General features: G+C 30.2%; 2 protein-coding genes across 2 annotated transcripts; both read right to left on the bottom strand.

Moving 5' to 3' along the window:
- Window positions 1–17630: 17630 nt before the first annotated feature.
- On the bottom strand, window positions 17631–18283 carry HemK2 (HemK methyltransferase 2). Its single transcript, XM_011497680.1, has one exon. It carries the CDS (start codon window positions 18270–18272, stop codon window positions 17631–17633), a length of 642 nt encoding a protein of 213 aa, XP_011495982.1. The 5' UTR covers window positions 18273–18283.
- An 18-nt stretch (window positions 18284–18301) lies between these two features.
- On the bottom strand, window positions 18302–18995 carry Snapin (SNAP associated protein). Its single transcript, XM_011497679.1, has 2 exons — window positions 18844–18995; window positions 18302–18641 (listed from the first exon to the last, which is right to left on the bottom strand). The coding sequence occupies exons 1-2, from the start codon at window positions 18993–18995 to the stop codon at window positions 18401–18403; spliced, it is 393 nt and encodes a 130-aa protein (XP_011495981.1). The 3' UTR covers window positions 18302–18400.
- Window positions 18996–23567: the final 4572 nt, after the last annotated feature.

Genomic DNA, 23567 nt, shown 5'->3' with positions numbered 1-23567 from the left:
TCATTAGATGTTTGATACTTGTATCCGTCTTTGCAAACGTTCATTAATAATTAATTTTGCAATTAATTTAATATTAATTTGATTTTATTAATTTTATTTTATATTAATTTGATCTGTGAGGTACATCCATTGTTTATATATATATATATATATACATACGTATATGAATTTTAGTTTAAACTATTTCTAATTACAAGTCGCTTATCTTATTTTGATCTCAAAATAAAATATGTAGATGGGAGAGTGACACAAAATAATAATAAAAATAGCTATTCATTCACTTAATGAATTTTAAAATAATCCGTTTTTCTGATATGACATTTAAAGAATTAAAAAAACTCTGATTTATAATGAAAAGTTTTTTTATTATTAAAAAGATAATTTATTTTACTAAGGAATATACAATGTTACTCATTTTTAAACTTATAATTAAAATTATCTTGTAACTATCAGTATTAAATTATATTATTTTAAAAACATAAAAAACTTCAACTTTTCAATGATAATTTACAAAAAATCTATAATTATAAAAATAAATAATTGGTCTTCAATTAATTAAATTTAAATAATTTTCGAATCATCTTTAATGTGATGATTTCACTATAAATAAACTATAACATTTTTATATACTCAATAAATAAATATTTTTTCAATAAATTAAAAAAATTGTATAAAATTTAATAAAGGTAATAAAATATAATTGTATACTCAAGATTTTAAAAATAAATTATAATTGTTGTTATGGTACTAAATTATTGATCTAAAACAGTAAATATTTTTTAACATATAGATTAAATACAAAATATATATTTTAAATAAGAAATTTTTTTTATACATTATACGTTTATAATATTTACATCACATTGAAATGTAAATAAGAAATTATGCAAAAAAGAAAATAGAAAGAACAATACCATTTTAAATAATATAAAATTTTCAATATCCGTGTACATATCAAGTTGATTTTTAATATGAATAATATAGAATAAAAAATGAATAGAAAAAAATATAAATCTTTATTTTTATATTTTATTATACTCAGAGTGTCATTGAAATTGTCGTATTATCCCTTTCTTTTTATAAACTTTTAAACGTGTTATTAATGAATATACAGGAGAAATAAAAATTTGAGTTTTATCAAGTTTTAATAATATTGAAATTACATTTATTTGATATAGATAAAGAGACAAATAAAAAAGAACATAGTATGAGAGAATTACAAAGTAATTAACTAGGCTGTCGCGTGGATATGTAAGGGAGGCACGCGCCGAGCAAGCGCTCTGTCTTAATAGGGCCGCCTTGAAAGGCGCTCTCTTAGTGGGAACACCAAAGAATAAACAGGCTTACATACTTACCGGGAACACTATAGTGAATAAGCTCTATCTAAGGCCATCAAAGAAGGAAGACGCGTCAATTCTCTTGTGCTGCAAAAATAATGGTATTGACACTATCTCGTTCATATCAAGAAAAGCCAGACTACAAACAACATAACAAGCCATATTCCTTACCACAAGGAGTGTGCACAATTCATTGGCGATCCTTACAAGATCAGCAACAACAAAGCGTCACTATCAACAAGGAACATTCGATAATGAGCCATTCATCACAGGGTCAGGTCCAGGCTATCACTGTGAATGAAATAAGTCTGAGCAGAATCATTGCTAATACTTACATAATTAGCCAAGGCTATTATTAACATAGCTCAAAGCATACTCTAAGAAGGAGTATACATAATCAGTTGCTGATCCTTTCAAGGTCAATAACAACATCATCATCAAAGAGGATCACGTGTAGGTAAACTATTCATCGTGAATAATTAATAAATCATTGGTCGTGATTGAGCATAGTATATATCTTTCCATCACATAAATCCAACACATCAATAATCTAATTGTAAATAAACTATAATAAACCATATTTAACGAAGAAGCGCACACTGTATAAATCTAAAGCCCTTCCACTTAAGTCCTTCCCAAGAATCCACTGAACAAGAACAATTTCATTTAATTTTAATACTTTGGACATTCAAGTTGTCTGTGACTTTAATATTTATTAAGCATAAACATTTTTTAAGTTATAATTTTAATCTAATAGATATTCAAAATTGATTAATTATTTATTTATAATTTTTAAAAATAATAATTGTAATCGAATGAAATTAAAACGAATTTATTGGATTTGGAATTCATTAATAGGATTATATGTTATTATACATACTTGTTCAGGATTGAAGTAGTTAAAAGCGGAATACAAAAGTCGGAGAGGTATATGCTTCCAGACATTTACGTTTATTAACAAAGTCAGCGAATTCGGGAAATTTCCTACGCTGAAAACTCGAATATACGATTATAATTCCGAATAGCAATGCTGATGAACCTTCCAAGGCTACATCCTACTAATGTCACGATAATGATCGGCATAGCAACAGACACCGGTGCGCTACCGGCGTCGCAAGCTCTTACGAGAAGATTTAAGAGCAGCACTTGACGTGCATCTTCCTTCTGCTATTACTAATTACGCATTCTCTACGATCGGCTTACTATTAAGCATTACCCTTACAGGCATCATTCACTGTAGCTATTCACGTACGTAAGCATTAAGCAGTTAAAAAACCTAATAGTGACGCCACACCATTAAATCCGTTAAACTTAAACGTAAACCTATATTCAAGAAGCGCCAGTGCAAACATACATTAAGAGTGAAACTAACGAAACAACAACTACAACATATATCAACGTATCGTAACCTAGATACAAATACCGGCGGACCTCACGCCGACGTAAGCAGCAACGGTAACACGCACGTTCCTTACACCACATCAATACCGGCGGACCTCACGCCTAAGTAAGCAGTAACAGCAACACGTACGTTCCTTAAAACCAGACCAACAGCGGCGGCGCTCACGCTCACACTGGCGACTAAGGCAGCATCATCTCACTCGTTCCTTTAGTACGCGCCGGCTTCAACAGCAACACTTCTCGTGAAAGGAACTCACACTACCGAGAGTATACACACTCTCACCAGCACGTAAAATAATTGAAAAAACTTCATAAAATAATTCACTCACACTCTTCATTCATACGCTTTTATGACCATTAACTAATTATTATATTATTGTTGTATATTAAAGGAAAGACAAGATACACTGTGTGTAGAATTGAATAATTGCATTTGCCTCCTCCACTTGCTCGCAACACCACCCACCATCAACGGGAGGTTTTCAGTCTGATCCCAGACATTATTTTACTGAATTTTTCTTACTTATGAATATACACAACGGTCTTAGATATAATATATTTTCAAATAATTATATTTATTTTACTCACCGTAGTATTTATTGATTTGTAAACTAATTAAGAATCAAGGATATAAAGTTACAAATACGAATGACATGGAATTTTTATTTCAAATGAAAAGAAGTCTTCCATTTTAAATTTATATTTAAAATTTAATATGATTTATAACAAAATAACATAAGATATAAAAGCAATTATAAAAGTAGAAGCATCGTTATCTATTCATTGAAAGTCAAATAAGCAAAATTAGATGTTTGTATTGTTTTATTGTATTCTTGAAGTAATAAGGGAACCATTTATGTTTGTAGTTTATTATGATAAACTAGTAAATTTTTAATATTTCTACACATAAGAGCATTTAGAAAAATATCAATTATTGTATAATTTATTAAGAGAAGTAAACGCATAAATTTACTCCACAATAAAAATGGAGTGTCAATTTATCGAGAATATTTATAATTACTATTTAGTATATAATTATTTTCTTTTCCTTCCTGCTTTAAAATAAATTATTCACTTACATACTTTGTTTGCTATTTTTATATTTTACACAAATTTTTTTTATTTATTATTATTACGTTTTGTCTTTTGATATCTATGTTAATCGTTCATTTAATTTTATTTAGTAATACTGTAAAGTTACTACGTAACGACTTTTACTATATTTGAAAAAATTCCTATAAAAATTAATCAAATAATCTGCAAGCCGTCTTCTACATATGTCAGATGATTACTCAATAGAAAATTTTCCTAAAATCATATAACGCAAGTACGCTCGTTACATATAAACTTCACATATATCTTTAAATAAGGTATATGCAAACTTTTTTATTTACTTCTATACTAAATCTTATTACAAAATCTGAAGTATTTTTTATTTTCCATTAAATAAATATTTATACATGTGCAACTGCAAGCGAACGCGCGTGCTCACACACTCACGCAGACATACGATAATATATATATATATATATATCTGTTCGAAATTGAGGGTTTGTGTTGTGGTTCGAAATGCCAATTCAATAGTTCAGTGGATTAGTCTCTCGATGTAGCGATTTGTAGGAAAAAACACAAGTGGAGGGGCTGAAATATGTATAAAGTATATTTTTGAATTAAGACATTGTTTATTCTAGTTTATAAATTATTACAATATTGCAGTTTTATAATTACTTCAAGTGAGAGAGAGGGAATTATTCTATAGCTGTGGTGAGGTTGCTTCTTCGTAGTGCTGGCGATGTCGTTGATGTTATATTGATTAGTATGGATGTTGAATATTGGGTCTATGCCGATGTTGTAAAGATCAGCATGAATAGTCGACCATGCTTATCTGATGAGCATGGGAAGACAAGTAGTTAGTAGGGAGAATTAACCATACTCAAAAGGAGGAATATGTAATGTCTCTGTGGTAGTTGTCACGTAAATCGACCAAATTCCAAAAAGAGTATGGGAGTATTAGAGAGCTGGTCATATGCAAGAACAATAATGATAAGCCTTCAAGTACGGAAGGACTTGGTACTATGTAGTTATAGTCGACTATTTAATAAACTGCAGTCTGCCTTTGACAATTGTAATTGAAACGGACTGGAGAAGTGACGAACGTTCTTCGGCAGAGAGGCACTGAGAGAACGTATCGCGCCAGCTATCTTGGATGTAGTGAAGTGAATGAACGTTCTCCGGCAAGAAAGCACTGAGAAAGCGTTGCTTCACTTTTGGTAGGCTCCATGTGAAACGTGGTTCGTGCGTGGGTGACTAACTTGTACAAATAATGAAATGGATGTACCTTATGAACTACCGACAGGGCATGCTGAATGACCGCTAGGCTGACGCACCTTATTGATTACAATTCTGATAGGTTCACTGTTGACTTACTAACCTGTTATTGCAGATTATGGTAGAATGATGCACATATAGTAAGCTGATTGCCAAGCATGCGGCTAAGTTTCGTAGTCGCAAGTTATAATTGATGCTAAATTAATTGAAAAATGCTGTGCACAATGACAAATAAATGAACGATGGATAGAATTACAGTGAGCCTAGGTGCATGGCACGCTGCTCTTAAATATTCGCGTAGCAGCTTGCGACGCCGGCAACACCGCTGATGCTTGTTGCTATCCCGAAAATCTTCGTGACGTCAGAAAACGAAGCTCTGGAATATTATGATATACGACTATAGTTTCAATTTCTTTAAGTATTTAAAATTACGATAGTATTACAAAACAATTGTAAAATAGTGATTTTCTTTTATTTATTTTTTCAGAAACATTTTTTATAGTTATTAAAATGTTTAATATAGATAAACTACTTCAAAACTCTTGGTTAAGCTATATCCATTTCATAAGTATCCATTAAATCTACAAATGATAATATAAAACAAGGATAACTAAATTTTATAGGTACTATTACAGTCATGAATAAATAATTAAATAAAACAATGATTTAAACAGTAACTAATAGCGTAAAATATGCTTATTAGCCAATCGTAATAATCAATTTGTTACATTAACTTATTGTTAGATGTAGTTGAAAATAAATTTAAATACTCGTTTATTGAAATTTTTATTTATCTATCTCTGTTCGGAATTGAGGGAGCTTTTTTATTCAAATTTAAAATTGGGAGCGATTCCAGGAATTCTTCCCACACCATAGAGTCTAATATACGACAATATTTCCGCATAGCAACATCTTAACGGTTTTCGGCATAGCAACAGGCTATGGCGCTATTTTCGGCGTTGCAAACTATGCCGCGAATATTTAAGATCAGCGCGCCACGCGCCGATCCACTGTACGTTTAACGTCCATTCAGTCACTACACATCTGGTTCACGGTTTCTACTGCTATCAATTCAGTTTAGTGCTCATTGTAATTCTACACCTCGTACATTGATTGTTATTATTAGTTCAATTGAAATCTCCGACAATCAATAGAATAATTCTCTATCTCAATAGAAGCAAGCAACAACGCTGCAATATTATTATAATTCATAACCAGAATAAACAATAATTGAACTCAAATATATTACATTATACTTTTCAGTCCTTCCACTTGTGATTCTTTCTTCCTAATCGCTATGGCGAGAGATTAATCCACTGAACTATTGAAATGGCAGTTAGAGTCATAAAATAAAACATTAATTTCCGAACAATCTCTTATCAGAAATTCTTCATTTTCACTTTATCTATTTATTTAGAATTAGACTAAAGACTACTAGGTGTTATGTGGGAGAAAATGCGTGGGCAAGTGGAAGGGATAGCGCATTAATTTAATATTTAACACATCTGTTTTTATGCTGTTTATTCCGTTTAATTTCCAACTACAGTAATGATACTTGTTGACAATAGTTGAGCTTTTGTAGTTCCGTGGCGTTAGCATGCAATACATGCTGAGGTAGGATGTTGTAAATCTCTGGATCCTCTTGACGTAGTGTACTTGGTGGTAGATTTTACCCTGAGAAGTAAGAGGTCGTAAATTTCTTAACACTCTTCGAGTAGTGTCACGTCGTGGTGAGTCTGCGACTGCTTCGTGCACTTGGGGTACGAGCGTCTTTTGTTGAAAGGTGAAAGTGATTGTAAGGTTCTTGCAATTTCGAACACTGTTTTTATTTATTTTTTCCTATACATTACAAATATTTCACATGCCAGGTAGGACACTTCCTTTTCTATATTACTTGGCTTTTATATATTCAAATTATTAGAATTGGTTAAAATATACAGATTATCAGTTGCATAAAAAAAGTATGAAAGAAAATACGATACTTGATATCTCTACAAAATTTTGAAATAATAAGATTTACTTATACATCAATTATTATATTTCTTAAAATAACATTAAAATTAACGGTTATGTTTTGAAATGCTTAAATTCAAAATCTATCATACCTAATTTATTCCAAAATTTATATAAATTACTAAAACAAAATGATTAATATTTATAAAATATTTTATTTATAAGTAGTAAAGTTAGATTTAAAAACTATTTATTTAGAATTATTGTCGAAGATTCTACTGAATTAATATATTTTGTTTCTAAATACTGTATTTATTTAATTAGATAATTATAATATTCGCATGTGTATTTTTTTCAAGCACAGCTTATCGGTAGGCATAGATTTTATTTATTTTACATGGCATTTATCTAGTAAACTTGGTTTTTTGTTAAATATACAATTTCATCGGTATAATTAGAGTTTGAAATATTTTTTGTAAAACAGTTTTATCATTACTAAAATGACGACTAATAGGCCATTCTGGTACCTTTTTTGAAACGTTCTTGCATGTTTATTGTTAATAGTCCATTATAGAATTTATTTTTAATTTATAGTTCATAACTGAGTCTTGAATTATTTATATTTTTTTCTACAATTGACTACATGCAGTATACGATTAAGTAATTTTATGACAAATAAAAAAATAATTAAAAATGATTGTTCGATTTTAAAGGTTTAGTTTATGTCTCGAACTACCAATTCAATAGTTCAGTGGTCTTATCTATTCTGGATTAGTCTCTCGGCAGGATAACTTCAAAGGAAATAATAATTGAAAAGGCTGAAAAATATTATGTATTTAGTAAAACAAGGTTTATTATTTGTAATTGATTATAATAATATTACACTGTTGTGTAGAGAGAGATAATTCTATTGAAGTAATGAGGGTGTGTTCTTGTATTCTTGATTATTGTAGCTTCCATGGATATGACTAAGTATCTTGAAGTTGAGGTAATTCTGATCTTGTAAATATCAGCTAGTGTAGTCAAACAATCATGCTTGTGAGGTAGCATGAGAAGATGGTGTTTGAATCAAGTATGCTTGATCTATCAATCACTATACTTGATATGGTGTAAGATGTTTAATGGAATTTATTAAGTAATCAATTGTATCTTTAGTTATTTATGGGGACAGTAAAAGGATCTAGTCACAGGTAAGAGTGATTAATGGTAAGATTTCTAACTCTTGAAGGATTTAATATTCTGTATTTATAGTCTATTAGTCGATCTGTTGTTGTCCTTCTTTGACAATGTGCTTAAGGCATAGCGACTCTTGTGTCAGCTGTTGAGGGGCTGTACGATGTCGAAGTGATAGTTCAAGAGAGCGTAAGTGTGACCTATTTTTGCTAGCGGGCCTGTAAGATGTCGAGGGTTAGTTTGAGAGAGCATAAGTGTGCCCTGGTTCTGCTAGCGGGCCTGTACGATGTCGAAGTGTTAGTTCGAGAGAGCGTAAGTGTGCCCTATTTCTGCCAGAGGTTCTGGATGGTTTCGAAGTGTTCTTCGAAATAGCGTATGTTTGCCCGACTTGTTTTGTGCGAGATGTGACTAACTAATTTATTAATATAAAAAGTTGTACCTTGTAAACTGCAGGCAAGGTATATTACTGCTGCGTAATTGATGTCCCCTTTGAGTACTATTCGATTGGCTTCACTGTAATGACTATCTAATCTGCCGATTTCCTTTTAATAATGCATGCGTGTATTCTTAGCTATGCTGTCGAATATATGGCCACGTGTCGAATTCACAGTATACTAAAACACTGAGCGGCAGTTACACTTGAGTGAGCGCGAAGTGATATTACAATGAGCCTTTTGAATACGCACATGAACCGAAGGCTTGATCGTTCCGTGGCGGCTCTGCTGAAAATACCGACCGTTCCATGGCGGTCCTGCAAGGGGCAGATCGAGACCCATGTGCCATGGCTTCTACTGGTAGATGATTAAATCGGTTCACTATCGTCAGTCACTGCGGTCGAGTCACGGCAAAATGTTAGCCGCAAGCGCAGTTGGTCGAGGGTGGTTCGGCAAGAAAGCCGGTCAGCAAGCAAGAAGCTTTCAGCAAGAGAGATTTTCAGCGAGAGGTCGAGGCGCGCCGCGTGCGTCCCTTATACAGCCACGCGACGGCTCACTTAGTTGGCAACAAAGCATCATCGTTGTTGCACCAATTCTTACATGAGGCGTGGAAAGAAAAATCTAGAACCTTCGAAAATGTTCGACGAGAGAAAAGTAGGAGTAATATCTTTGTGTGATCTTATAGTATATTAGATTTCATGTCGTAAAACTTGCTCGGACTTGCCGAGTTTTGTTTGCAAACATTCGCCCGAGTGCGCGTCCCGGTCCAATCGCGCGTGTCGGTCTAGGCGCACGTGCCGTACGCCGCACAGCGCGTATGATCTACTTTTTCTAAAATTCATGGAACTGCATCAATCTCGAACAATGATTAAATATTGATATTGAGGATTGGTGGAAAAACTTCAAAGATCCGCTTCATACAAATTTTATTGAATAAATAATTTAAAATGTACTTATTTAATTTCAAATAATTAATACATTAATTGTATAAAATGATTGATTATTTATTGATAAGAATATATCTTAATATTTATAAGAGTTTGAGAAATATCTGCATCGTTTTATAAAAGTTATATTTATCCAATACATAATTCGTATATCTTTTGATTATTGATTTTGGTAATTCTATTATAAATCTACTGCTTTACATAATAACATTCTTTTAGAAACTCTCTTCTTAGTGAAAAATTAAACATTTATATATAATCAGTATAAATAATACTAAAATGATCATTATATATTTAGTAGAATAATATAATTTATTGGAGTTATTAGTAGCTTTTTGCTACTAATTTCTATTGTATTCTTTCGTAACTCTTGTTCTATCGATTGTCGGCATTGCTGGCCTTTTAGATCTCAGATTTCTGTAAACACTTGGATGAGAATTTTTCGTCTACTTCTTATGTTTTGGTTTCAAGTGGCCCGTACTGTTTATATGATCTTTGGGTAATAACATCGCCCGGAAGTTTCTATCGGTATTACGCCCAACTTTTTCTTTCATCGAATTCTCGAAAGTTCTAGATTTTTCTTTCTACGCCTCGTGTAAGATTCCAGTGTAGAAACGACGATGTTTTGTTGCCAGCTAAGTGAGCCGCCGCGTGGATATATAAGGCAAGCACGCGGCGTGCCTCGCTCTCTGGCCGAACCACCCTTGCTGAATTGCGCTTGCAGCTAACATCTTGCCGTGACCCGACCGCAGTGAACCGACCGCAGTGAACCGATCTAACCATCTACCACTAGAAGCCATGGCACACGGGTCTCGGTCTGCTCTCAGCAGGATCGTCATGGAACGGTCGGTATTTTCAGCAAAGCCGCCATGGAACGATCAAGCTTTCGGCTTCGTGCGCGTATTCAAAAGGCTTATAGGCTCATTGTAATTCTACTTCGCGCTCACTTAACTGTAAGTACATCTCAGTGTTTTAGTGTATACTGTGACGACGACACGTAGCCATATATTCGGCAGCCTACTTAATAATACACGTGTGCATTACTAAAAAGAAATCGGCAAATTTGGTAGTGATTTACAGTGAAGCCAGTTGGAATAGTAGTCAAAGGGGACATCAGTCACGCAGTAAAACAACTCACCTTGTCGGTAATTTCCAAGGTACACATTTCTTATATGATTTAAATAAGCTAGCCACACACGAGCAAACTTACGCGCTCTCGAACTAACACTTCGACACTGTAAATGCCCACAACAGTCGATCGGGAAAACTTACGTGTTCTTGAATACTTCGACACCGTGCAGGCCCTCAAACAGTCGACACAAGTGACGCAATACGTCAATTACATTGTCAAGGCCAGACAACAATATATCGAATAATCGACTATAAATATATTTTCATCAAGTCCTTCAAAGTTCGAAGGCTTGTCATTTATGATTCTTGCGTGTGACTAGTCCTTTCTACTGTTCCCATTATAACTAAAGACATAATTGATTACGCACCAATTTCCATCAAAACTTAAGTATAGTTATTCCATCTATCAAGCATACTTGATTCAAACACTATCTTCTCATACTACCTCATGAGCATGATTGACTACAAAGGCTAATGTTTACATCAGCATAACCACAACTTTCAAGATACACAGTAATATTCATAGAATCTACAATAATTAAGAACACAAGGAAACACCCTCATTATTACAATAGAATAATCTTCTCTTTCAACAACAGTGCAATATTATTATAATATTTAACAAATAATAACATCGTTTTTATTAAAAATACATAATACATAATATTTTTCAGCCCTTTCATTTATTATTTCCTTTTAAGTTATCATGAAGTGAGACTAATCCACTGAACTATTGAATTGGCACTTCGAGCCATAAAATAAATCCTTAAAATCGAACACATCGTTACCGTTTTTATTGAAGTGATTATAAAAACATTAAAGTTCCGTCATTTTATTATGGTGTAAGTTGTATCGATTTCAACTACCACTTTTTGTACAAAATGTATCCGATGATGCGGCTTGTTTTACCATGACCGGTTCGAAGGACCAAAATTGTTTATGTAGACTACTCAGAGACCACGAGATGTTATGTGGTAGAGATGTGCGGGCAAGTGGAAGGGATAGTGTAATAAATTCAATATTAATACATCTGTTTATTATGCTGTTTATTCCGTGATTTTCCAGATACAAGAATGATTCTTATTACTGTTATCAATCGATGAACCGTTGGTTTGAGCAGATCACACTTTGCTTTAGCAAGCGTACTTTAACCATAGGTAGGAATTGTCATATTTGCTTCTCTTGGCGTAGCACAATGATGCTATTTCCTGGGAAGTGAGTAATTGTAAAAGCTTACCACTTCTTCGCGTAGAGCCGCGTGTTGTTTCTGATGTGAGTACTGAATGGCGCGTTGGCTTGCAGAAGTGTGCTCGTGCGCGTGAGCACTTCTGAGCTTCTCCTTGAATACAGACAGTAGAATTAATTAAGATAATTTTGCGTGTACCTGTGAGATGGCCTCAATCCTTTACGTATGTTCGATGGTCTGGCTTCTGGATAACCTTGAATCTTAGATAATGGTTATGACGCCTAAAGTTGATGATACTACAAACGAAGACTAATCTTGGACTCAGTGAAGGAACTTTTCCACTTTCTTCTTCAATGAGGACTTCAACTGGTACTTGTTTTCGGACTCCGATGAGGGAATTTTTCAGTTCCTTTTCTTTGAAGACTTCAACGAAAATTTGTCTTTAAACTTTGTTGAGAGACTTGCCACTTCCTATTTGACTAAGGACTTTACCGGGAGTGTTTAAATCTTGTGATTGTCTCTCTTAAATACATTCACTGACCATGGTGTTCACTTGGGATTCCTTTTGTTTTTTTATATCCAATCAGAGAGCTTGCAACTTATAGAACGAGGGCAGCGCCTCTCGCGACTTCGTCTTCAATTACGAAGGTTAGTCTTCTCTTGGTCTTCACGGCAAAAAGAGCTCTCCATTTTGTTGCCCTCGACGCGCCTCTGGCCGTCGCATAACAGACTTGAGAACGGGAGGGGGGAGCAGTAGATTTTAGATTTTCGAGTATAACGATTCCTTCCAGCTGCCTAATGAGTTGGGTTTTCTCGAGTATTACGACTTGTTTTGCGAGATGTTTAATGATACTACTGCCAGATGTTTTATGGGCAGGATTTTTCAGAAGTCTAACGACTATTTAATGATGTTGTTTTGCCAGATGTTTTATGGCATAGGAAAAGGTTTTCGCAATCACGAACACTTTTAGTTTATTGAAGGCTCTTTTATTGTCTCTCAATTTTGTTATTATTATTGTTATATTTTTTATTTATTGCTGTTCAAGAATGTAAGAAAACTCCCAGCTCATTAAACATGTGGAAAAATCGAGATAAGAGTTCCGAAAAGGGCAACTCTCGGCTACGCGAGTAATAACATTCAAAACGCGCCTCGGATTAACTAAATCTAAACAATTTAGCAAAACTTCGAATATCTTAAGAAAATAAACTTCATAAACACATCTGTCGAGAACAAGGCTCCAAGTGTCCAGCAAAACAAGTCATAAAACTAATGCTACGAGACATTTGACACGGCCTCGCCATAAAGCATCTATCGACGACAAATCATAAAACATCTGGCGTACACAAATCATAAAATTAGCCTGAAAAACACAAGCCAGATGATACACTCAAAAACAATGCTACACCTAACCTTCACAACACTGACCGATCGCAACGCGCATGATTATAAGAAATGCATGCAACAATGCTAGGATGGAGAGGGAAAAGCGCGGCATCAAGACCCCCCATCATGGAAGGGAGTTGAGCAAGTCCCGCTCTCATTGGAGCCTCCATCTTGGAAAGACTCACTGGTGGGAGACCCCCCCACTCGAAAGGCGCCGTGATTAGAATTACCACAAACTAAAGACGACGCCATGATCGACAAGACAGCTCTGATTGGCGACGCCATGATCGACAAGACAGCTCTGATTGGCGACGCCATGATCGACAAGACAGCTCTGATTGGCGACGCCATGATCGACAAGACAGCTCTGATTGGCGACGCCATGATCGACAAGACAGCTCTGATTGGCGACACCAAAAGAGAGGGAATTCTCACCGACCACCGTGTGGTCGAGAGAAGGCTTTAAAAAAGGCAACGCCGGCATGGCACAATAACTTATCTTATCTTATCTAACAGAAAAAGAACAAGTCAATTAAACGCAAAAGTCCAAGTTACTTACACAAGATTAATCTATTCAACACAAGTACTAGATAATCAAATCATACACTCGCAGCAGTGCAATACAAAAAAAGGGAAATCGAGAACTACGAATATTAGTCCGCACAGTATACACAATCAAACTGCAAGGAGCCATACGAGGCAAGTCAAAGAACAAGACAAAACATAGCTATATACAACGTGCAGACTCACGAGGTAACATTCCATTCCAAATTAATACATAACTATATCAAGCTATATACGCCAATCTGCAGATACGTAAAGCTACCTGTAAAACACAAATACAAGCAATTCAAGCAATCGCCACGTGCTCATATACAAAGAAGCGCAGAGGTTTACAACCTCGCTCTTCTGTGTGTATTATTTCATCTACACGTGTGTTACATATTGAGGACCAGCAAGGCATCAACTTCTTCCTGTGTATGCGACTTACGTGATAGCTCAGTGGCAATAAACATACAAATCAAGAAAACCAAAAAATCAATTATAAAAATAAAATTAATTATAATTCAACTAGTGCAATCATAAATAAAACAAACTAAATAACAAAACTACTCTTTATTGAATACATGTACTATCTTGTTCACTAGCCTGCAATCCTCCTATCAACATCGGGAGCTCACATCTAATCTTAGTTACTTGGCCCTTCTCGCCCGGTACACTATTTTTAAATAATTGCAGATACATAAATATTTAAAATGTATGATATATATGAATATATCTGTTTTCTAATCTACTTCGTCTTTTAGTCATTTTTCTTTTTTCTCTGAACTCTATTATTTCTAAGTTTAAAGGAGCTACGTTTGTCTTTTATAATTTAAATAGAAAGAAGATATAAACCAAACAAGTGTAACGGATCTTTAATAAATGAAGATATAAAATAAAATTTAATAGAAATTTAATAAAATAGTTCATTAAAGTTGTTCGGAATTGGAGCATTTTCCAAGAACTTAGGCTCTCGGAAATGTATAAGCCTTCTAGGTCCCTAATTTTGTAAACATTTGACTCCGATAATTCTTGAATATTCCAAAGCTTTACCTTCGAGTATCCTACAATTTTTATCCAGTTTCCGCATTGCAATGTCGGTTGGAATTCTCCTACCTTCTAAAGCTTTAGTTTCCCGAAATTCTGGAAACTTCTAAAGCATTACTCAAACATCCAGCAATATGTTCCGCATAGTAACACCTATCTATTGTTGCCAGCTAAGTGAGCTGCCGCATGGATATTTAAAGCAAGCACACCACGAGACGGCACTTAAAGTTACTCGGCCAGGAACCCAGTCAGTCATACTAGTTACCCAGCTAGCTATTCGTCATACTCTCTCAAGGTAAGGTCACCGAGGAAAGAAGACGTGTCTATTCTCCTGTGCTGCAATATAAAGGAGTTGACACTATCTCCTTTAAATTAAGAAAGTTCTAGACTATAACCACGGTTAATTCATCCACACGCAACATCGGAAATAGTGAAATCAGCAGCATGGAGTATCCGGGATGGTGGAGGTTCAACACAGAAAAGGTCAAGGCAACTGTTTCTCTGTGAGTAAACCAAGTCCAAGGCATAAATCATTGTTAATCTTTACAACATTAGCATGACGATATTATTAATATAGCATAACTATAGTCACTACAAACTATACAACTATACAGAATCAGTTTAAACAACTGAATAAATTAATAATTCTGAATAAAATTAATAAGCCATATTAAATGAAGAACGACACACTGTATTGATGTAAACCCCTTCTACTTGATTCATTTCCAATCATACAGAAGGGCGGACGGCAAATCATAATTAGCTATCGAATTTGGCAGTTCGAGCCAGAAAATCTCACACTGTCGAACATTTGGTCCTTCAAGCCGGATCATTAGATGTTTAATGATGGTTTGACCATTTCCAGATGTCTGTAAACTAGACCACCTGGAAACTAGATAAACATTGTAGGAATTCCGAGAATCGCTAGACTCGTATAATTCCGAGAACTAGAAAACTTGGAAGTTCTCGGAATCCCGAATATATACCGTATTCAAATCTTTATCCAGTCATGTACGGAAGAGGCTGATAAAACGAATTCAATTCGAATATTCAAGTAAGGATATACTAGCTGTTTTCAATAAGTATTTGAATTTTTACTTTATATTAATAGCGGATAATAGGCAAAAAGAACAAACTAGTAATATTTACTCAAATTATATGTACAACTGCATATAAACACTTTTTTGTATTATTTAAAAAATAATAATTTTATAGACAATGTTTAGAATTAACTAGGAGAACCACTAGATGTTGTGTGGAAGAATGCGTGGGCAAGTGGAAGATTGAATGCATTGATTCAATAATTAACACATATATTATAAGGAATACCTATAGGAATACATATAGTGTAAAGAATACCTTAAGACTATGCTTGTTGTAGCAGTGTAGTTTCTCGTAATGCAGTCAGCACCCTTGACTGCTTGTAAGTGTAGCGCACTTGATGATTGAACGTACTCCTTGGATGGCTTTATTGTGTGATATAGCTGAGCGGCTGGTGCAGGGCAAAAGGCAATGACTGATACACAATGAGCCTATAAGCCTGTTGAATATGCGCACGAAAACTGAAGGCTTGTTCGTTCTGTGGCGGCTCTGCTGAGAGATACCGACCGTTCCGTGGCGGTCCTGCTGAGGCAGACGGAGATCCGTGCCATGGTTCACTGTGGTCGATTTACTGCAAGAGAGTGAGACTCATCGCGCACTTGCCTTATATATCCATGCGGCAGCTTACTTATCTGGTAACAAAGCATCGTTGTTGCTGCATTGGAATCTCACATGAGGCGCAGAAAGAAAACTCTAGAAGTTTCAAGAATTTTAAGAAAAAAACAAGGCGTAAGAAATTTGGAATGTTCCAAACGACGTTACTGCTCGAAGATCATATAAACATTGAGGCCATTTGAAACCAAAACATAACAAATACACGAAAATTCTCGTACCCAAGTGCTTACAGAAACTTGAGAGCTAAAGAGATTAGCGATGCCGATAGTCAACAGTCTTGGAAATTACTTCAAACCCAAACAGTTAGTTATATGTTAAGTTACCTATTACTTAATGTTTAAGCTTGAATAAAGAATATCGTGATTCTTGAGGTTTAATTTAAGTACATAGATAAGTGTATTTAAGAACTTGCTTGCAAGTTTATAATAGTTTAATTAAATTTTCTAATTATATCATTAGTATCAGAAAATCTATTAAATATAAGCTGCTACTGGTAGAAATTTTGTGCTATAAGAAAAAATCCTATAACCATTAATCTGCAGCGTATTGAAAATACTTATAGTAATTTCTATAAGTATTATTCTTCATACTGCAACTATGTGCTTGTAAACAGCTTAGTTTGATAGATTATTTCTCTAGTTCCAGACAGAATAAAAAATCTTATAAATAAATATCTTTTAAAGTACTGTTAAATAAGTAGGTAAAATGATAGATTAAAAATATTTACTTGCACGGCTACGTTTAAGTGTAGTTTTAATTTTGAATTTTACCTGTTTCATTATAATTGATATTTTCTTTCTATATATTTTTTAATAACTTTTATATTTATCATTACTTAAATTACATGGGATGTGAATAAATACAAATTATATAAAAATAACAATTTCAGCATGTAAAATAATTGTTTAAACACAAAACAATATAAAACATAAATAATTATTATAAATAAAAATGAATTTTGTTGTAATATATGTATATATATTATACTATACAAAAAATACATTTTAATAATTTTAATTCACATGTATATTGATTTTAATACTTTGAATATTAATGAATTACTTTTTTAAAACGTAACACAAATAAATGTTCTCCTTGTATTTTTCGTTCAATAATGATTGAACCAATGATGTTGAATTTTTCAAAAAGTTGTAGAATATTAGTAGGTTCGTTTTCCTTTATTACAAGCAAATAAAAAATACCTTTTGCGGATAAAAGATGAGGAATCATTGGAAATAATTTATCCATTACTTGTCTACCTTTATAACCACCAGCCCATGTTTTATTAATCAATTTATTATCAAAAATTTCTAATGCTTCTGTTACAACATATGGTGGATTAAATATAATAATATCAAAAATGTTTTTATTTTGTATATTATTTAATAAATCCATTTGAATAATTTCGATGTTTACATTGTTTGTATCGCTTGTTTTTTTAGTAACTTTACAAGCATGAGGGTTAATATCTAAACCAAGGAAATATGAATAGCAAAATTTTTTCAATGCCATTGCTAGAGCAGTAATGACAATACCAGATCCAACACCAATTTCTAAACACAATGTAGGGTTATTATATTCAAAATATCCGGAATCTAACTCTAAAGCATCTATAAGTAAAAATGAATCTTCAGATGGTTCATATACACTTTCTAATTCAATTTCTGTTAAATGAACGAGTGGAGTTTCCATATTTACAATAATATATCAAATTATATAGTCATCGAGTCTCATAAAAATTTACTATGATGATTGTTCACTATTCATAGTAGCTGAAAATAAATCTTTTGTTTCTAGATTTGCACTTTAATTATTGTACATTAAATATGGTCCAGTAATACTTTTTGCTTATTTTTTTCTTTTTCAACAGCTTGATAAATTTTAGTTATGCGTTCTTCAGTTTTCTGAAGAATATTATTAATCACTACAACTTTTTGCTTTGCATTTATTAATTTTGTTACATATACATCTAGTTCCAATGGAAATTTAAGAAATTCATTTATTTTTAAAAGTTCTTCTGTTAATGAATCAATTTGCTGACGAAGCTCTATTTGACTGATCCTAAAACAGAATTAAAAAATGTTAATTTATACCTAGGACACAAAATATAAAACATTACTGAGTAATTTGATAAGAAAACGTTCAAATTAAATTAATGAAATATTAATATGTAATAAAAATATACTTTGTCAAAACTTTTATTAAAAATAATGTAATTATTAAATATAAATTCCTTTTCTGTAATTTGGAATCGAATTATCACCTAGTAGTACGAATTCTCTCATCAAGTTGATCAACAGTAGGTTTTAATAAAGTTAAAATTCCTTCTGTAAGAGCATCTCTTGTGGGATTTTCACAATAATCTTCAGTTTTATCATCTAATGATGTATTATCACTTGCAATATCAATTTCCATTTTATAATTTATTTTTAAAAATTTTAATGATTTTCTAAAAATTATTTAAAAATTTAAACTAACCTCAAATTATCGAAATTGATGTATGATTGAAATACGTTACATTATATCATATGTATATTAAGAATCAAGGTAAAGAAGTTTGTATCCAATTTATTATTTGTCGATAATGTAGATTAAATAAAAAATTTGAATATCAACTAATGATAATTTGTGATTTATAATAATAATATTTGATATATAATATTAATTAATATATACCTGAACATAGCAATACACTGTGTAGAGAGCACGCAATATTTATAGTGCAAATTAAATTAAAATTCGCTTTTAAAATTCTAATGTTATTATGTAATTTGCTTCTTTATCTATATTAATAGCATTTAAATAGAATATTTCTATAATGAAAAATCTTTTAAATTACTATTAAAATATAGTAGTAGTTTAATAGAAACGTTTTCGTTTATATTTTTGATTACTTTATAATTTCATTTTTCAATATAATCTTTTTCATAAAATTTCATAAAATTTTTCAACATTAAAATTCAACATAATATTTTGGATTACATTCTATTATTTTAAAAAGCAAATTGGTATGTATTACATATAGTTAAATATTTTAGATATATTTCTTAGTTGATATATTATTCAAATTTTCTTTTCAATAGTAATTATTGTTAAATTTAGTATTTATCTAAATAATTAAATATATAATATACGCTTTTGAATCTATCTTAATATCTATAATACAATAATAAATAATTTCATATATATTAATCAAAATAAAACTTAGAAATTAATAAGTGAAAAATACTATAAAAATATGCTAAATTTTAAATATCTTATTTATTATTAAGAATAAATTACAAATTCATAAAATAGTACAAATTTGTACATTCTAAAATTCTTTTTTTTAATATTATTAAAATTAGTGATTATATATATACCTTACTAGAAAAATAAATAGACATTATTTTTCATTTCATAATAAACAGAATATCCTATTTATATCCTATTTATATAATGCTCATAAATTATAAGAATATTATCACAGTACTTATCATTTAGTATAGGGAACAAAGAAAGTACACAGCAAGATTGTTTTAAAAGTTCCAGTCTCTCTGAACAATTTTCTCTCTTTTCACTCACTACCCTTTCAAGGCTTCAGTCTACATCCGCTTACTTACTTTGAAGATGTCTACTTTGTTCATACATAATATAGTCGGTAGAAACTTTGTAATGAGTGACAAAAGTTGAAGAATGATGTTTGCAAATCATTAGATCGTTAATAAAAGGGCGTGTATGCCGCTTATATTTTTAAAGCTAGAAAAGATATTAAGTGTTTGAGAGAAAATTACAGGGTACAAGTAAAAGCAAAATAGAATAAAGAATTATGAACATCTTAACACAATAGATTAATTTTTGTTCATCAAATACATTTATAATATAAATATAATTTGAAATAAATTTATAAATTAAAGTTTTTAAAAATGAAAAATAAAAAAGTCAATTTCAAGAGATATGCCGAAGTTATTTAAGAACGTTCTGATAGAAGTTTCATAATATCTCATTTTTTTAATTTAACTTATCGTTAATTTATACTAAAAACTTTATCATTAGTATTTTCTTGTCTACTTTAATTTTCTTAACAGAGTAAAATAAAAATGTATGAATTGATTATATAGTAAAAATATTGCATTACTTAACACAATTAAAATCGAATTTACTTTTAGATTATATAATATCAATTTAAATAATTTTAATAAATTGAAATTTAACTTTCTTTTATAATATTTTTATAATTTATTGCAAAATTAAAGATCTAATTATTAACTAAGATGTAGAGATATTGGAAAAACTAATATTTCAGATTTATTTTTAAATTAATTAAAAAATGAAATGATAATTTTTTCTCAAAATCAATGCAGTTTTTTTTTTTTAATATGGTATTACATGTTTTGTAATATGAATATTGCAAAGTCATATTTACATGATTTTCAATATAAAGTATTATACAGGGCAGTCAGTAGTGTTCAAAGATGTAAAAAATGAATTTATAATTATTACTTATTTATTACTATTTATTGCTAATTTATTACTACTATTTATTACTTTATTACTACAAAATTTCGTTGATTTTTTTACTACAATAAGTGATGAATGAATTTTCGTTAATAAGAAAATAAATCAGAGTTTTATATAAAAAATACTTTAATTTCTTTGATATAAGAAATATATATATATATATATATATATATATATATATATATTAAATTACTTAAACTACTGTTACAATTATTATAATAATTATTCAAATAAATTATTATTATTAAAATATAAAATTAATAATAATAATTATAGACTAGATAATTTAAAAAAAACAAGAGCTTATTTTCTAGGCAAGCAAAATAAACGAGAGTAATTTACAATTAAAAATGATTTTTTATAATATTACTAATAAATTTAAATATAAATTTATTTTCATTTTTTAGTATATTTGTTAATTATTTTAATACTACAAAATTAATTTCACTAAATATATAGGGTACAAAAGTAGGGTAAAAGTAGGATAAAACAAAAGTACTTTTTAATTAAAAACTAAATATAATTTTTATAATAACGGAATATCAGACAAAAATATTATAGAAAATTATGAATTAGATAAAATGTAACTATTTGGTAATATCTATAGATTGAAGTACACTATATAGCCTCACATTGCTAATTTAAATATATTAACATAATATATATTAATATAATTAATATATAACTAATCCAATAACTAATTACTAATACAGAATTATTTTTATTGTTTGTTTCTATTTTATAAATATATAAATATCATTATAAAATATGTATAATAAGTGTTATAAAGTTATTCATTTTATAAAAATTTTCACTTATACTGTTTCTTATAAATTGTTTGAGTGCATAAATAATGAGTATTTACAAAATTAGAATTGCAAACATCTTAACATTTTTAGAAAACATTACCAATATTTTCAATGTGGCTATTATTACTCACTAAGTTCTATTTATTCAAATAGTAATAAATATTTTTATTATAAATTATTATTATTTGTATTTATAATTAAGTTTAAAATTATATAATATGAAGTTTTATGGGATCTAGTTTTAAAATATTGCTTTCTTTGGAAAATATCTTTTTCGTATTTCGATTTTTAAAGTTTAAGAAATAATATTTAACATTAATTCTAGGATTATTGAAAAAATCTTATATACTTTCGATGGTAATATACAGTTCGTAATATATTCGGTAATATATATTTCAATGGTAATATACAGTTCGTAATATTTTCGGTAATATATATTTCGATGGTAATATAGAGAAAATATACAATAATATATTTTCGCTTTGTCGAAAACATACGTCGAATTAATTTAATAGCGTATACCTTTTATCATTTACATTTTATTATATTATCAAATGTTATTTAAATGTAAAATTCTTATATTTTAATTTTTTAATTTTTATACAGTTATATCAATTTTTGATAATAGGTTATTCTTATATATATATTTTATTATTATAATATTAAATATTATTTATTTTTCAGTTAAAAAATTATATTAATATTAGATTAATTATATTTTAATAAAATATTTTAATAAAATCTCTAATTTATAACATTTGCATTAGGTTCTCTTATATAAAACTATAAATATTTGGACAAAAATGAATAATATTATATTTTTATTATAAATTTATTAGAGTTTATAAATTATATGCTAATTAAAATAAACAAAAACTATTCAATGATTCAAAATTTTTTAACAAATTTTTGCATGTAAGAAGCGTTGCATAGAATTTTGTAATAATTTACATAGAATTAATTTAAAAAGAATGAAATGATTTATACAATTTGCAATATTATATTAATAAATTAAGTTTGGTTGTGATCTTTATAAATATTTACATAAAACTATTTTTAAAGTCGCACATAAAAAAAAATTAACAAATATGTCTCAAATTATTTTGTCTCTTAATTTAAGCTATTTTAAGATGTAGATACATTATTAAATATTTTAGTATATATCAATATGTAACTATTTTATTCTTACTATTACGTTTACTTGAAATAGGTGATTAATGAAAATATTGGATTAAACTCAGATTAATAAATAATAAATAAAAATATAGAAAAATTATTTTATGTAAATGATTTTTGTCTGGAGATGAATTTTGTACCAGACCGCCGGTAGATAGAACCAGTAAAAAAAATATATATATATATATATTACTTACATTAAAGAAATATTTTCCGTATTTTTTAAGAAAAATACAATTTCTTTCTATAATAAAATATTTTGTACTTAAAATTTGATTTTACTGAAAAAATTTGTGAGTATATTGTGAAAATTATAATGTGTTCAATATTTAAATATGCAAATGTTATCAGAACTTCATAATAATTAGTGTTTTCATTGTATGAATTTATTGTAAAAGTAATCTTAAAGGTATTTTTTTGTTTGTTACTTATTTAAAGATTATTGAAAAAAATATAAGTATGATTAAAATGGAATATTTTCAAACTGGCAGTAATACTAAAA

This window comes from Ceratosolen solmsi, unplaced genomic scaffold (genome assembly GCF_000503995.2).
Source record: "Ceratosolen solmsi marchali unplaced genomic scaffold, CerSol_1.0 scaffold47, whole genome shotgun sequence".
Taxonomy (NCBI): domain Eukaryota; kingdom Metazoa; phylum Arthropoda; class Insecta; order Hymenoptera; family Agaonidae; genus Ceratosolen; species Ceratosolen solmsi.
This window is presented reverse-complemented; position numbering and strand designations above follow the sequence as displayed.

Bases quoted from the DNA above. Each gene is read 5' to 3' on its own strand.
- HemK2 (XM_011497680.1), bottom strand. From the start codon at position 18,272: ATGGAAACTCCACTCGTTCATTTAACAGAAATTGAATTAGAAAGTGTA.
- Snapin (XM_011497679.1), bottom strand. From the start codon at position 18,995: ATGGAAATTGATATTGCAAGTGATAATACATCATTAGATGATAAAACT. The intron at 18,642-18,843 runs GTGATAATTCGA...ATTCTGTTTTAG, and splicing joins GAGAGAATTCGTACTACTAG to GATCAGTCAAATAGAGCTTC.